We start from the raw sequence: 15516 nt of genomic DNA on the forward strand, positions 1-15516 counted from the left end.
CCCGTAGCATCTGTAACTAATTTAAGCCGTAAAGGAGGGTCCCCAGTATACACTGAGTCACGGGCCATATTAAAATCTGCTTCCTTGTTTCCAGATGTGACTCAGAAACACACTTCAAAATGGAATCGTTCTAAAAAGACTCCCTTCAAAATACGGAGTCTTAAATCATGTTTCTTAAAATGCTAAATTTCATCTTTAGATTTTAGAGACGATGGGACTGCATTCTTTGACCTTCCACCCCCGCCCTCCTTGGCAATGTTTTTAATTTAGGAAAATAAGGACCAGGAAAAGTAAAAGAACTTCCTACTTATCAGACAGCAAGTCAACAGCAGAACTTGAACTTATTTTTTTTAGGGGAAGCAACGGCTCTTTAAACTCCAAAGAAATTAAATTCCATCAGATATTCCAGTTATTTGACTAGAGTCTAAAAAATTACAGTGATGAAAAAAGGAATGAATGTATCACTGGGAAAATTTTTCTCCTCCCATTTGAGAGTGCTTTGCCTCCCATCCAAGTCTAGGTGAACACAAGCCAGGAGAAAAAGAGGGCCCAGGTGGGGTATAAGGCCTGAAAGTTGTCACAGGAATCTCACCCTTGCACTGGGCAAGGCTCTGGGAGGGACATCTGACCCCTCCCTGGGGATGTCTGAATCAGACAAAAACAGCTCGGCAGTAAAGGAATGCCTGCCCCCAGGTACCACCCAGGCCCTTAGTTACCAAGTTTCTATCTCCAAGAGTGGGTTTCCTCTGCTGCCGGGAAAACCCATTATGCTAGAACAGACATACTGCATTATGAAGTGTCACAGAATGGGCTAAACGCGTTTTGTTTCCCAGCTTCACTGTCTTTCGGTGCATGGATGTCCGCGAGGAGGGCCCCCGGGGGAGGCCCCCCGCCCCCGCACGCAAGAGCGTCGTCGTCCCCCCTCCTCCCCAACACACACCCACCCACACCCACCCACGCATCCAGGTTGGCCACGGAAGCCTTTCCGGAGACGTGTTGTGAAGGGTTAAGCGGGCCGGCGGATGACATCACCTCATTTACATAGGAGCTCGCATATAGCTACGCCCTCTGCATCCCGCCCAGCACTCAGCAGCGGCCACTGCGTAGACTGGTTTCTACCTCCTCGCGCTTCTCTCGGGTGAGCTCTGGGGTCTCTGCTTCCCGCCCTCCATTCCCTTTCGCTGCCCGCGCGGGCTCTCCCAGCCAGCATCCCTAAAGCCGAGTCGTACTTCCGGGAAAGGCTGCCTGGGGGAGTTTGGGGATGCCAAACCTTTCCAGATGCTGGGTCGGGAACTCGGTGATATATAGATATAGATATAAAAAAACAAAAACAAACAAACAAACAAAAAAACTGGCCTTTTGCTGTGCAGTTGCAAAGGGAACAATTTTTCCTTTTTCCACCGCCGCCCTCTCCAAAGGTATTCTGCTTTGCCACTTAGGCGGTGATTAATAAGAACAGGGAGATCTTTTGTTCCAACTCACACCCACCCAAACCCGGGATTTCACAGTCCCATTTTCCTTCTAGCCTCGCAGGCTGCATTTGTTCGGCTCTAAGGAAGCTGGGCTATACTGTGAAATGTTTAAAAGGTCTTTCTTGCAAGGGAATGCGTGCAGAGCAGCCTTATTACTCCAAAAGGCAGATCGGGGTTGATCTAGAGGGTGCGGGGCAGCTTTGTGCGTGGCTGGCTGCACTGTTGTGAAGGGAGGAAGTAGGCAGGGCGGTGGTCATTTGCGCCCAGCTGCCGCCTTTGTGAAGAGAGGGAAGAAAGCAGGGCGGCCCGCATTTTGGAGGGAGAGGCTGCGAATAGAAAATGGAAACGCTTTGTGCAACCTGGCCTCATTTTAAGAAATTTTCTTCCCGTTGAAGAAGAACCGGCTTCACTATCTCTAATGTTGAAATGTGTGATTGGCTAACAACGTTCGTTAATTTCAATGTTCGGAGATATTGGGCCTCCTTACGTGAACGGTCTTCCCAGTTTGGTCCCCAGCCTTTTGAAATATTGCAAGGGAGTGGGAGTGGTTTGTTTGTTTTCTTTTCTTTTTTCGCTGTAGAAAGAGGAAGGTCTTTTTTAGCGCCAGTGAAAACGGAAATAGGCAAAGGGGGTTTCAGCAGGAAAGGCAAGAGCGGAAGCGCATTTCTAGGTTAGTAGAGAAGAGGGTGGGTGGTTTGCCTTCAACGTCCCTCCTGGCTTTGTACCTTTGCAGCTTCCTTTGCAATCATGTCTGACAAACCCGATATGGCTGAGATTGAGAAATTTGATAAGTCGAAATTGAAGAAGACAGAAACGCAAGAGAAAAATCCACTGCCTTCAAAAGAAAGTTAGTCCCACCCCACCGGACTTCCTTAAAAAAAAATCTGGGCGGGGTGGATAGGAGGACTTGGGAGGGGCTAGGAGAATTATTGTGGGAGGGGGAGGAGACCACAATTTTTTGTTCTGTGTGACTTGGAAAGGTTAATTTAAAATTATTTGCAGCCAACAAACGGCTTTAATAATTTCACGGTGGAATGTTTTATAATATACCGTATTAATATGCAAATACTTTGATTCTTTTGTGTTAAAATATTCTATTACATATAAGTAATGTATGATGCCTAATGATACTTAGAAAATTTTTATAAGGAAAGAAGTTTTAAAACGAAAGTACGAGACTCCTATCCTAGGCTATACTGAATTCGCCTTGTCAGCCTCCTCCATCTTTTTTTTCTTTTTGTCTTTTTCTTTCCGGTCACAGCGATTGAACAGGAGAAGCGAGCAGGCGAGTCGTAATGAGGCTGTCACCGCCAGTATACTCTGTACATTCCGCAAGCACTGCCTTCTTGTTTTACTTTTAGCTGTTTACCTTTTTAAGATGCAAAAAGATTGGATCAAGTTTAAATGATTGTGCTACCCCTTTTCTCATCAAAAAAAGGAGAACTACTGACACGAAGGCCGCGCCTGCCTCTTCCATCTACTTGTCTGGGTGCCAGGGAAGGAAAAGAACTTGCATGTTGGTGAAGGAGGAAACTGGGTGGGAAGAGAGTGAAATCTAGAGAAAGCAAACTGATCCGTGATGTCCTGAGGGCTGTAAAATGCAGTTTATTCAGAGTGCCATTTTCTTTTAGTTAAAATGATTTTTAAAGTATGGAATGCACAATTTTTTAATATGCAAATAAAAAATTTTAAAACTTAGCTTGTGTGACTGATGTCTGGAAGAGAATGATGTTCCTAGATGAAAGCTGTATGAAAAGGTCTTGCTTCTTGGTCTCACTGGGGAGAAATAAATGATTAAAACTGTAACAGAGACTAAAAAGGAATTTGATATTTATGACATTGTCTAATGGCTGACTTTTAATTAGAATTCAACATTTAGAATTTATTTATTTATTTATTTTGTCTTTGTAGGCCCACACCCTGGGCATATGGAGTTTCCCATGCTAGGGGTCCAAAGGAAGCTGTTGCCTCCCACCCAAGCCACAGCCACAGGAACTCAGGATCTGAGGAACGTCTATGATCTACACCACAATTCATGGTAATGCAGGAACTTTAACTCACTGATGGTGGCCAGGAATCAAAGCCATGTCCTCAGGGATGCTAGTCTGGTTTGTTAACCACTGAGCCACGATGGGAACTCTTAGAATTTTTAAAAATGAAAAATACATGTACCTTTAATAAATATGATTTTAGTATAACTCATCTTAATTTGTATAATTAAGAATATTTGGATTTTAAAGTAACTGTGGTACCACGTTTGCACTAAATTTATTTCAATATAAATTAGTTGGCTCACTTCAGGTTCTTATTAAATATAATACTTCTCATAATTTGAAGTGTTTTTAGTGAGGAGAGAAAGTAAAAACTTTGTGTTTAAATCATTTTACTATGCAATTTTTTTTCTTTTTAATTTGGTCTTTTTAGAGCCACATCTGAAGTAAGTTCCCAGGCTGTGAGTCAAATCAGAGCTTCAGCTGCCAGACTATGCCACCGCCACCACAATGCCAGATCTTATCCTGTGCTCAATATTCTAGGAATAACCAAGAGAAAAATCTCAGAATCTAAAGTTTAGGTATGTGGTCAACAATTTAAAGGGCCCAAATCTAGACAATTGATATACAAGTTGAAATAACTAGACAGCTATGAACAAGACAGTTTTTTGGTTTTTTTTTTTTTTTTAGGGCCACATCCGATTCACTCCTGTGGCATATGGAAGTTTCCAGCCTAGGTGTTGACTCAGAGCTGCAGCTGTAGACATACACCACAGCCACAGCAACACTAAATCCTTAACCCACTGAGTGAGGCCAGGGATTGAACCTGAGTCCTCATGGATACCAGTTAGGTTTGTTGAGTCACATCTATTTTTCTTTTTTAATGGTCTTAATACTTTATCTTAAATGGCTTCCTTTGTTCTCTGAGGAAGCATTCAGAAATAAAAAAGAACACAATTTTAAAATGGTAATTTATGCAATATCTCACCTTAAATTTACAGTGCAAATGTAGAAGAATGTAAATTTTTTCATCAAAAATTGATATCTGAAAATAGCTTTCTAGCAGGCAAGATGGGAAGAACAGTGAGGAAAAAGGCAGGTGCAAATTCTTGGTCTGATTTAATAAACCAGTTGATTTCATTTCCTTTGCTCAACACTTATTTTGAGAAATGCACAGGAAACCACCTAACTGTGGTTTAGACAATCAACCAAACCATCAAAAGTCTCTGTTGCAAGAAAAGTGGTGTGTACTTGCAGGAAAAAAAAAAAAAAAAAAAATGAAGTGCCACTTCCTGCTTTAAATCACAAAAAATGTAGGAGTTTTCTCAAAATGTAGCTTGGCCTTTAGCCTTTCATTTTCTTTTGCTGCCTGCAAGGATGGATGTGGGCAAAGGGAAGATGCCTAGATGCGAAGATAAAAGAAGCCCATATATGTTTTTGTTGTGTGCATTTTTAAAACGAAGATAAGCTCAGAATGTAATAAATGGCTATAAATCCAGTGCTTCTCATTTTAAGTGGATATAGGGAAATAGGGTTATGCCATGATATCAAAGAAGTCAAAGAAGATGTTTTTTCCTTAGAGGGCAAGGTAAAATTTCAATAATAAGTGAATAAATAAAACAGCAGTAATGATTGAATTACTTACTTGTGGGCTGGGAATTCAGAATTTTCTGCCTAAATCAGATTCTCTTTGAATACTTAATTTCTTCATGTGAAGGTGAAGGTGGAAGGGGTAAATTACTTTTTAAAAAGGTAAGGGGAACACCATTATTCAGGTTTGGTTTTGGTTGTTTGTTTTCCCCAGACATGGAAGATAATCATCCCAATATATTTAGGGAAATTTAAGAATCAGCATGGGAATTTATTTTACTATAGGAGAACATGTCCCAATAAAAATGTAGAAAGGAGAGACCCCAACCATGATGACTAAGCAAAGTCTACCAACTGCCCCAACCACCCCTTCCCCACACATCTGCTTCTGTAAACTTGTTTCCACATCTACTACCTTGCCATCACTCCAGTCCAACTAGCCAAGCATGGACCCAGAAGAGGTAGCCCATAAAAGCCTTGTGAAACCCTTCTTCAGGGCTCAGGCTCCAGAGATCGATCTCCTCTGAGCCCGCCCGCGTAATAAACCTGAGTTCTCCAACTCTCCGTGTGCTGGCTTGGTTTCTTGCTGGGTAAAAGAGCTGATTCACTGCAGCCACAGAGCTGTTGGAGCTGGTTCACTACAGCCACAGGGCTGTCGCCAGAGCTGATAACACTGAGGTGCAGAGCTGCTGGGCAGCTGCAGTAACACTACTACTGTGTAGGAGCTTGGAATGAATAATGGATTGCCTTTGGATTCTCATAATGATTAGATTCTCCCAAAATAATGTCCATGTTAAATGTGCAAGTAAGATCTGTTTATTTCCATCAAAGAAGCTGCAAACTCAATCTTAAGTGGGAAATGCCTGACATTGAATTCCAGGTGCCACCAAAACTCTAATCAACTTAAAATCTGGAAGGCCGATCCCTCCCCAACAATGAACTGCCTTGGGGACTAGTTAAACTTATTCTGTTGGGGGATGTTTATTTAGAACTTCCCTCTACCCCCTACCCAAAACCGTTACTCACATTCTTAGGGAATTTTCTCCCCCTAACCCTTGAATACTGACTTAGGCCTAAGAACAAATCTGTGCTAAAAATAGAAACTACCTCTTTTCCTACTAATTGCACCCTTAGCAAAGGAGAGCTGAGTTCTCTCAGTGCTTCTGGTCAATCTATTGATGAATAAAACACACTTGCTTGAAGTTTCAGTGCTGCAGCCTCCTGCCTCTATGATTTTCCACTCTAATATTGAAGACAGAATATTTTCTATTACTCTAAATGGATGCGGCCATATTCATATTTTAGAAAGAACAGTGCATTTTATAAAGAATAATAGCTCCCAAATAAAGCATCCTAAGCCTTAGTACAAGAATATAAGCTCAAAATCACTGGTTAGTATTTAGTATAACAAAATAGGTCACCCTCAAATATGCCACTTTAGTATATTGATTATTTTGAATTGAATGCACTTAGTAAGTAGCAAATGCTTTCACTTGCCTCCCCCATCTGCCTAGGGATATATCCACCAAAAGGAAGACCATTAGTATCAACACTTCTGTACCCCCTGCAGACCCTGTCCCCCACCTCTGGGGGAGGTTCATTAACTAAGGAAGATTGACTTATGACATAGGAAGACAAGGGACAAGAAGACAACACCAAAAAGTTGTCACAAAGTATCATACCTCTCATCTGCTATTCTGAGGGCCCCGTCCAGTCACCTTTTCAAAAAATCACTTACTCTACCCTGAGAGGCCTATAACCTATTGTGTTATTTAATCCTGAGTTTTAAAGTTACTTCTTTAAATAATATAGTTTTCTTGGATATATCATACACATACATATGTTAATATACTTCTGTATGTTTTTCTGTTATTAGTCTATTTTCTTATTACTAGTTGTTAGTTCCAGCCCTAGACTTGGCCTCTGAGACATATGTGGTGTCCAAGTACTCTGTTCATATTTACATACAATTCCTTCTACATCCAATAGTGCCTCACATGTAATAGACACACTTCAGTGCCTCAGTATACACTTTTTCCTCTGTGAATTTATAAAAACTAAATTTAACATGCTTGTTTTGGGGTAACTTTCAATATGTGAATGTCATGGTATATATGACAATTTTTAAATATTTAAAAAATTATTTAAAGAACTTTGAATACTAATTTGCTACTTTCCTTGGTTTTTCCAAATATATGTAGAGTACTTATATTCTACTCCTTCCAAAAGCTTAATAGCAAATGAAGTTTAATGGAAATCAACCAATTATCTGCATTACAATTTAATATACTTTATCACCTGAGAGAGACTGTGCATGATAACTCTTGCCTGCTACACTTTAAATTTTATTTTTATTTCTTATTTATTTTTGTTGTTGTTTTTAAGACCACAACTGTGGCACATGGAAGTGTTCAAATCAGAGCTGCAATACCTGTGCCACAATCATAGCCAGATTTAAGCTTCATCTGTGACCTACACCACAGCTTTTGGTAACACCAGATCCTTAACTCACTGAATGAGGTGGAGGTTGGAACTCACATCCTCATGGATTCTATGTCAGATTCTTATCCCTCTGAGACACAATGGGAACTCCATTTTTTTTTTTTTTAGAAAATTGCAATATGATCCATATATAATATCATGTGCTTGCTGATTTTGATTTTTTAATGCTATACTCCATTTATTGTTGATATAAACTACTGGCTATATTCCCTATGTTATGTGATATAACTTTATAGCTTATGTATTGTATATATAGTAGTTCATACTTCTTAATTCCCCACTCCTTCCTATCCCTTCCTCTCCCTAATGGTGAACATTAGTTTGTTGTCTACATCTGTAAATTTGTACGCCATATTTTCAATCTATTCATCTAGAGAATGTTTCTTATCTTTGCTATTGTAAATAAAGCTGCTATAAGCATTGGTATAAATACATATTATCAAATTAGTGTTTTAATTTTCTTTGGCAATTACCCAGGAGTGGGAATTTCTGGATCATATGGTAGTTTTATTTTTAGTATTTTGAGAAACATCCACACTGTTTTCACAATGTTTGTATCAATTTACATTCTCACCAACAGGATACAAAGATTCACTTTTCCCCAACATTCTCACCAATATTTGTTGTGGTCTTTTTTTTTTTTTTTTTTTTTTTGCTTTTTGCCTTTTCTAGGGCTGCACCCATGGCATATGGAGGTTCCCAGGCTAGGGGTCCAATCAGAGCCACAGCTGCCCATGCCAGAGCCACAGCAATGTGGGATCGGAGCTGCATCTGCAACCCACACCACAGCTCACAGCAATGCCTAGTCCCTAACCCACTGAGCAAGGCCAGGGATCAAACCCACAATCCCATTGTCCTCAGTCAGATTCGTTAGCCACTGAGACATGATGGGAACTCCATATGTGGTCTTTTTGATGACAGCCATTCTGTGTATGAGCTGTGAGGTGATATCTCAATGTGACCTTGACATACATTTCTGTAATACTTGAGAAATCAAGTTGAACATCTTTTTTATTCTTGTTAGAAACGTTCTTTGGAAAAATGTCTATTTGGTTTTATTACCCATTTTTAAATCTGGTTGAGTTTTTGTCATTGTTGTTTGGTTGGTTTTGCTGATATTGAATTGTATTAACTGTTTATGTATTTTGGATATTAACTCCTTAACAAGTCATATCATTTGTAACTATTTTCTCCTATTTCATACGTTATTGTTTTGTTGATGGTTTTCTTTGCTGTGCAAAAGCTGTAGGTTCCATTTGTTCATTTAATCTTATATTTCCTTTGACTTAAAAGAAAGATCAGGAGTTCCCGTCATGGCTCAGTGGCTAACGAATAGGACTAGGAACGATGAGGTTGTGGGTTCAATCCCTGGCCCCGCTCATTGGGTTAAGGATCTGGCATTGCCATGAGCTGTGGTGTAGGTCGCAGATGAGGCTTTTATCCTGCATTGCTGTAGTTGCAGTGCAGACCAGGGGCCACAGCTCTGAGTAGACCTCTAGCCTGGGAACCTCCATACGCCATGGAAGCAGCCCTAGAAAAAGACCAAAATAAATAAATAAATAAATAAAAATAAATAATTTTAAATTAAAAAATAAAGATCAAAATACATGTTTCTATGATTAATATATTTTGCCAGGATTTTTAAGGTTTCCAGTCTCCTGTTTAATTTTTAAGCCCATTTTGAGTTTATTTTTGTATATGTTAAGAGAGTATTCCAATTTCATTCTCTTTATTCATCTTTGCCTTCAACAACTGTGGATTTTGACTAACAAAGTTTGAAGGTGCTCATTTTTCTAATTTTTTCTGTAGCTTGGAGAAATCATGATAGGAATAATAAGGATGAAATCTAAACTTTTACTGAAACTTTTCATTCATTTCCCTCACAAATATCTCTTCATACATTCTGAAAATATAGAAGGAGTGCTAAGGATTTTATAAAGTTTATGAGACTCATTAGCTCTCAGTTTTCCAGTGAAAAGTAAAGAAGTACAGAAAGTGAAGCCAAGCCTTAATTATATGAATAAAAACACCAAAGAGAAATTTTCTTTCCTATTTGGTAAGTAACTTTAATTCTGAAACTATAAGTTTCTCATTTTGTTATTTCATTGATTTCTTTGACACTTGACTTCATCGTATAGACTAGAGATCAGTCTCTATTTTCTGAGCTTGTCCCTGTGACGCAGAAGTCCCAGGTAGATATAAAACCTGGTTCTCTATTCTGGGGGCTCTGTTCCAAGTCTTAACCTAGACCTTGAACACAGGCACATTTTCTTTCTCAGAAGAAGTTTTCACGTGAATTTTAAAAATAACTTTTTATTTTAAATAACTCCAAATTTAAGAGTTGCAAGAATAGTGAAAATAATCCCTTAAACCCTTATGCAGATTCACTGATTGACATTTTGCCAGTTTTTAATCACTGTGTATCTCTTCCCCTTTTTGGGGGGGTATGATTTTCATAGTAGATTTATTTGTAATATCCCAAAACTTGAAATAACCCAAATGTCCATAAAGAAGTAAGTGGATTAAAAAACTGTTGCATGTCTATTAATGGACGTTATCAAAAAAGAATGAAGTACTGATATATACTACAACATGAACAAATCTCAAAATAATTATGGTGAGTGAAAGAAATCATACTAGAAACAGTACACTTTGTACAATCCCATTTATATACAATTCTACAAATTCAAATTAATCTTGAGTTCCTGCTATAGCACAATGTGATCACAGTATCTTGGGAGCCCTGGAAGGCAGTTTCAACACTTTACAGCCCAGTGTGTTAAGGATCCAGCACCGCCGCAACTGTGGCTTAGGTCACAACTATGGCTCCAATATGAACCCTGGCTTGGGGACTCAATATGACATAGGGCAGCCCAAAAATGAAAAAAAAAATTGCAAATTAATCTGTAGTGACAGAAGCAAATCAGTGATTGTCTTGGGATATGTAGAAGGGCTTGGAGGGGGCACAGGAAACTTTCAGGGATGATGGATATATTCATTATTTTCCTCATTATGATAGTTTCCTAGATAAAGATAGATAAAATTTATCAATTTGTACATTCTAAATATGTATAGTTTATTATTTTCCATCACTCCTCTTGTCCTGGGATTAGCCCCTGATACAAAGGAGGAAACCCTACTAGTCATGCCACTACCACATGACCGTGCCTTCCTTGTCATTCAGTCCATCTAATGGCAGGTCATTAAAGATGAAAATTGGGGGTGTCAGTATTCTAGGAAAAAAGTCTACAATTTTCTGCTTCTGAGGTCCCTGATATCCTTTGGCTCTAGTCTGTCCAAAGACAGATTACTTTAACTCTTAGATTTCAGGATGTGACTGTCCAGCTGTTGCCAGAGCTTGGCCTCTGCTTACTAGTGCCAGGTAGAAACATGGAGACAAAAGTTTTGGGTAAAGGAGAAAAAATAGCTTTATTGCTTTGCCAGGGAAAGAAATCATACTAGAAACAGTACACTTTGTACAATGCCATTTATATACAATTTTACAAATTCAAAATAACCTTGAGTCACAGCAGGCTAATGCCTTAAATATTGTGGCCCTCCCTTAAGAGAGGTTGGGAGGAGGTTTTATAGTTTGGGGAGTGAAAAATAGAGCCACAGATAAGGATCAGAGTAGAGGCAAGCTTGCAATATTTTCAAAGTTTATGTTCAGTGGTCTGGTGGTTTTGTGGACTAAAAATTGCTTCATTAACATCTTCCATGGGGTTGGAGGTGCTTTAGTTCTTCAGAAGAACTCAAAGATGCTCTTATCTATATTACCTGAGGAAGGACCTGGACAAGAGACCTGAGGCACTCTTGTCTCTTGACGGGTCTTCCCTGGTCTCAGCATCCCCTCCCTTCTCTAATTAGCAAGTGTTGGAACCTGCTCTTTGGAACTCAGGAAAGGTCATGGAGGATGAAATTCATTCCCTAAAAACCAGAAATGAGGGACACAGAGAGGCTTGTGTGCCCAGGATCCCCATAGGGCTCTTCTCAGTTTCACCGTCAATAAATGTGTTTTACTTTTGCCAGCTATAATTGGTGTATGTTGCCTGCCACCACTCAGTTGCCCCCAATATGATTTCTTGCACAGGAAAAAAAGAGGTACAGGAACAACCAGGACTCTGAGAACCACATACAACTGTGTGTTTATGTCAGAACATGTCAACAGATCATTAATCTGAACAAATCAGCCATCTAAATATTTCTGATCAATCATAGAGGTATAGAAGTCAAGCAAATTTCACTAAAATCTAGAGGTGTCTGATTATACTTTATTTGCTTTTGTCTTCCTATTCTTCCATGTGTATTAAATTCATGTGATTTATTTTCTGAGATCTAGTAAATGTTGACTGCTCTGAATATAAATGATGATGTTATATCATTAACTTGCTCCAAAAACAGGGCTACTGAGAAAAATTCCATGTATAAATCATATGCAAGTTACAGAATATCTATAGTGAAATAGACTGACATTCGCAATCAATGGAAGAAGTGATAAAATGCCTGGGGCAATGTTCTCTGTAGAGTAAATGACAAAACCATGCTGGGAAAGGCCTGGCAATTTCTTCAAAACTTGTAATTCTCCTTTAGACTCTGAGAAAATGTTCCAAGCAGAGAAGATGTAATACACAGTGAAAAAAAATAGCAGTCAAATATACCAGGTCCCTACAGCCCTTTTTTAGGTAATGTCAAAGTAAAAGGAACTCGGTGAAGCACTGTTGATGAAATACCCTGTTGCTGGAGTGCTAATACCAAGCTGCAACCAGGCAATTTAATAACCTGCAGCTCTGCAGCAAGTAAGGCAAGACCTGAAAATCTCATATCTCTAAGGAACCAGGGAGGCAGATAGGCAAGCTGCCTCAAGATGTCTTTCTGCAAAATTGGGAGCTTAAAAAAAAAAAAAAAAGGGGGCAGATGAGAAAATGTTCATCTGAATTTTCCTTATAAAACTGCATGTCTGACATATTCTCCTTTCTTTTTTTTTCTGAATCACTTTCTGGATCCTTCTAAAGCACTTCATTTTATATTTCCTAAGAATTAATTCTTACATAACCAAAATGCCGTGATCGAATTCAGGAAATTGATTTTCAACTACACTTCTTTTGAAACTGACAGCACTAATGTCTTGAACCCAGCCAGAACCCAGCCAAAACCCAGTCTGGGACTTGAACCATGTGCAGAGACTCAAACCCAGCCTAACCCAGATTGGGACTTGAACCCATAGTTTTTAAATTAGCATCACTCACTTGGTGTCTGGACTTCCTGAGGTTCAGGTTCTTTGTGCTTCAATGTGGAAGGAATTCAGCAAAAGGTAAGAGACAAAGTGATAGGAAAGATATAGTTTTATTAGGATAGGACACTTGAGAGAAATACAAGTGGGCAGGCAAGGAGGCTCTGCCCCAAGGATCCAGTGGGCTACAGTTTTATCCAGGGGGGAGTGGGAGTTGGAAAAGACTGCCTCTGGGAGGCAGTAGCTCCTCCTTAGTATACAGCAAGATAGTATTTGACCCTATAAGCCCAGACCAGGACTGTCATGGTACTTGTTCACATCAGTAGAAAGGTGGTCCTTAAACTCCTTCCCTTGGTCAGAACCTGAATGCAGACCTTCCCCCAACGCCCACCCAATGATCTGAGACATATCTTGTGCTTCCACTCATCAAACAAGACTGCCTCATTCTGATGGACTTCTAAAGCAGTTATGAACTTACAGTGGTCTCCCAAAGGCCCCTACATTTCCCTATCTATGGTCCCTTGTGGGGACTTCCACAACCACCTGTGTAACTATCCTACTCCATCCCTGTCACCAGTATGATTGACAGGGCTTCTTCATTCTGAGTAATTGTATAGGTATAGTCTCAGTCCTAGTTTGTTGAGACAGAGAGAGACCTTGTGCAAATGTATATTGTTTGAATGAGGGTGTGTAAATATTTCCTGTGGTACCCTCTGCCTTCTTGAAAATAACTGAAAGCACATGTTCTCTTGAAGAATAGCCAGAAGTGCTGTCTTTCACTAATGAAGACTGTTTGATTATAATTAAAACTTTCATTTTATTATTAAAATTAATGAACTATAAACTAACAAACTTAAAACCTCTGGGAATAAGTCTAAAAATCCTCTACAATTAGAGAGCTATAAAACTTAAGAAAGACAAATTCTATTTTAATTTTTTGGTAACAAATTACAGCTTATCCTGGGTGAAAAAAATTTTTTTATCTTGCCTGGGGTTGTTACATGAAATCTCTTGCATATTATAAAATAGACTTCAATTGGAAGACTGATTGCGTCTTCTGACTAAATACATATTGCATAGTAGAGTAATCAGGTCATGATATTTTGAGATTAAAATTTCTATATTTTATACTTAGGTGTTGAGTTATTGAGTTTATTTGACTAATTTAGTTCCATAAGCTTGAAAATTTTATTGTAATAATGAAAATAATATTTAAGGCACTACCTCTTATCAAAAACACAAAACATTCATTTTTTTTTGCACATTTTATTTTTACCAGTCTATATTTTTCAAATGCATAAGTTTAACATAATATAATATAAACATATACTATATTATAAATATATATAAACATATAAATATATTAAATATTTTTGAGATTGCTTTATTATGTTGAGGAATAAAATAGAACATGAAAACACAATAAGAATATAATATATACAGATTTCTCATAAAATATTTTCTGAGCAAAACAAGGTATTTTGGTATTTTGGCCTAAGTTTTTTACCTCAAGGAAAATTTTTTTGCCAAGGCAATCTAAACGTTAAATTTAGGTTTTCATTTATTCTGTTTTTTTCCATTCTCAGTCTCATTATATGTACTTTTTCCTGATAAATATTACTCCTTAGTTTTCCTTAATATTGAATTTTTAAAAGTTGCCCGTGATATATACTGTCAGAGAGCAAATATTTATTCTAAAATAAATTCTTACCAGATTGACCAAGAAAGTACCCTAGATTTTCATTATTCATCAAACTATTATATTGTAGTAGATACAATGACGTAAAAATAGTGTAGCCAAACAAATTTCTGATAGTATAATAAAAATAGCGTAGCCACAAAAAATCCTGATTATGTATATTTGACAATAAAAAATCATGGACACATTTTTCTATGTAGTTTTGGAATAGAAATTTGCAATTTTATTTTTTTCCTTTTCCTTCTGATGTATTTGAAAATGTAAAATTATAGACATAGTATCTGGTTTCTAATAATTTGGATTTTGAGTTGTGGAATTTCAGTTTGCCATTTTTCCCAATGACTGAGATCCCTTTTCTAAGAATATGCAAACAATGTAATCCAGTATTCTATTTCTTTAAAATTTAAATTTATATGCTTTATAATGTAATATTATCATGATCCTACAGTCAGTTTTATGTAAGTTTAACACTATGTTATATTCAGAAGAACAAATGAGAACATGGAAAACTGGACATTTGAGTTTGCCTTTGATTATATTGAACTGACAAAAATCTAGATGTGGGTGAATCACTTCTGGTAAATATCTCTGATAACTGCAACCAATTACATTATAGTTTCTACCATCACATGACCCATTTTTCATGTGCATGACACATTGTGTAAAGGACTCAATTACAATAAATTCTAACCTACTACCTAGGTATTCAGTTGTAAGAACTACCAAGCACCTCCTATTTTTGTTGGCAAAAACTAAAACCATGTCCTCTTCATAGACTGGCATCGGTTGTGAGTCTGAATTTTTTTTTTTTTTAGGACTGCACATATGGTGGTTCCCAGGCTAGGGCTGAATCAGAGCTACAACTGCTGGCCTATCCCACAGCCACAGCTTTGCAGGATCCAAGCCGCATCTGTGACTTACATCACAATTCAGGGCAACACCATATTCTTAACCCACTGAGTGAAACCAGGGATCAAACTCATGCCTCATGGTTCCTATTCAGATCTGTTTCTGCTGCACCATGACCAGAAC

At 38.2% G+C, this 15516-nt stretch overlaps 1 protein-coding gene across 1 annotated transcript; it reads left to right on the top strand.

Moving 5' to 3' along the window:
• On the top strand, positions 985 to 3170 carry LOC110257905 (thymosin beta-4-like). The gene is made up of 3 exons (XM_021080912.1): positions 985 to 1138; positions 2206 to 2319; positions 2734 to 3170. The coding sequence occupies exons 2-3, from the start codon at positions 2220 to 2222 to the stop codon at positions 2766 to 2768; spliced, it is 135 nt and encodes a 44-aa protein (XP_020936571.1). The 5' UTR covers positions 985 to 1138; positions 2206 to 2219; the 3' UTR covers positions 2769 to 3170.

The sequence above is a fragment of the Sus scrofa genome, chromosome Y (assembly GCF_000003025.6).
Source record: "Sus scrofa isolate TJ Tabasco breed Duroc chromosome Y, Sscrofa11.1, whole genome shotgun sequence".
Lineage (NCBI taxonomy): Eukaryota > Metazoa > Chordata > Mammalia > Artiodactyla > Suidae > Sus > Sus scrofa.

Bases quoted from the DNA above. Each gene is read 5' to 3' on its own strand.
- LOC110257905 (XM_021080912.1), top strand. From the start codon at position 2,220: ATGTCTGACAAACCCGATATGGCTGAGATTGAGAAATTTGATAAGTCG. The intron at 2,320-2,733 runs GTTAGTCCCACC...TTCCGGTCACAG, and splicing joins TCCACTGCCTTCAAAAGAAA to CGATTGAACAGGAGAAGCGA.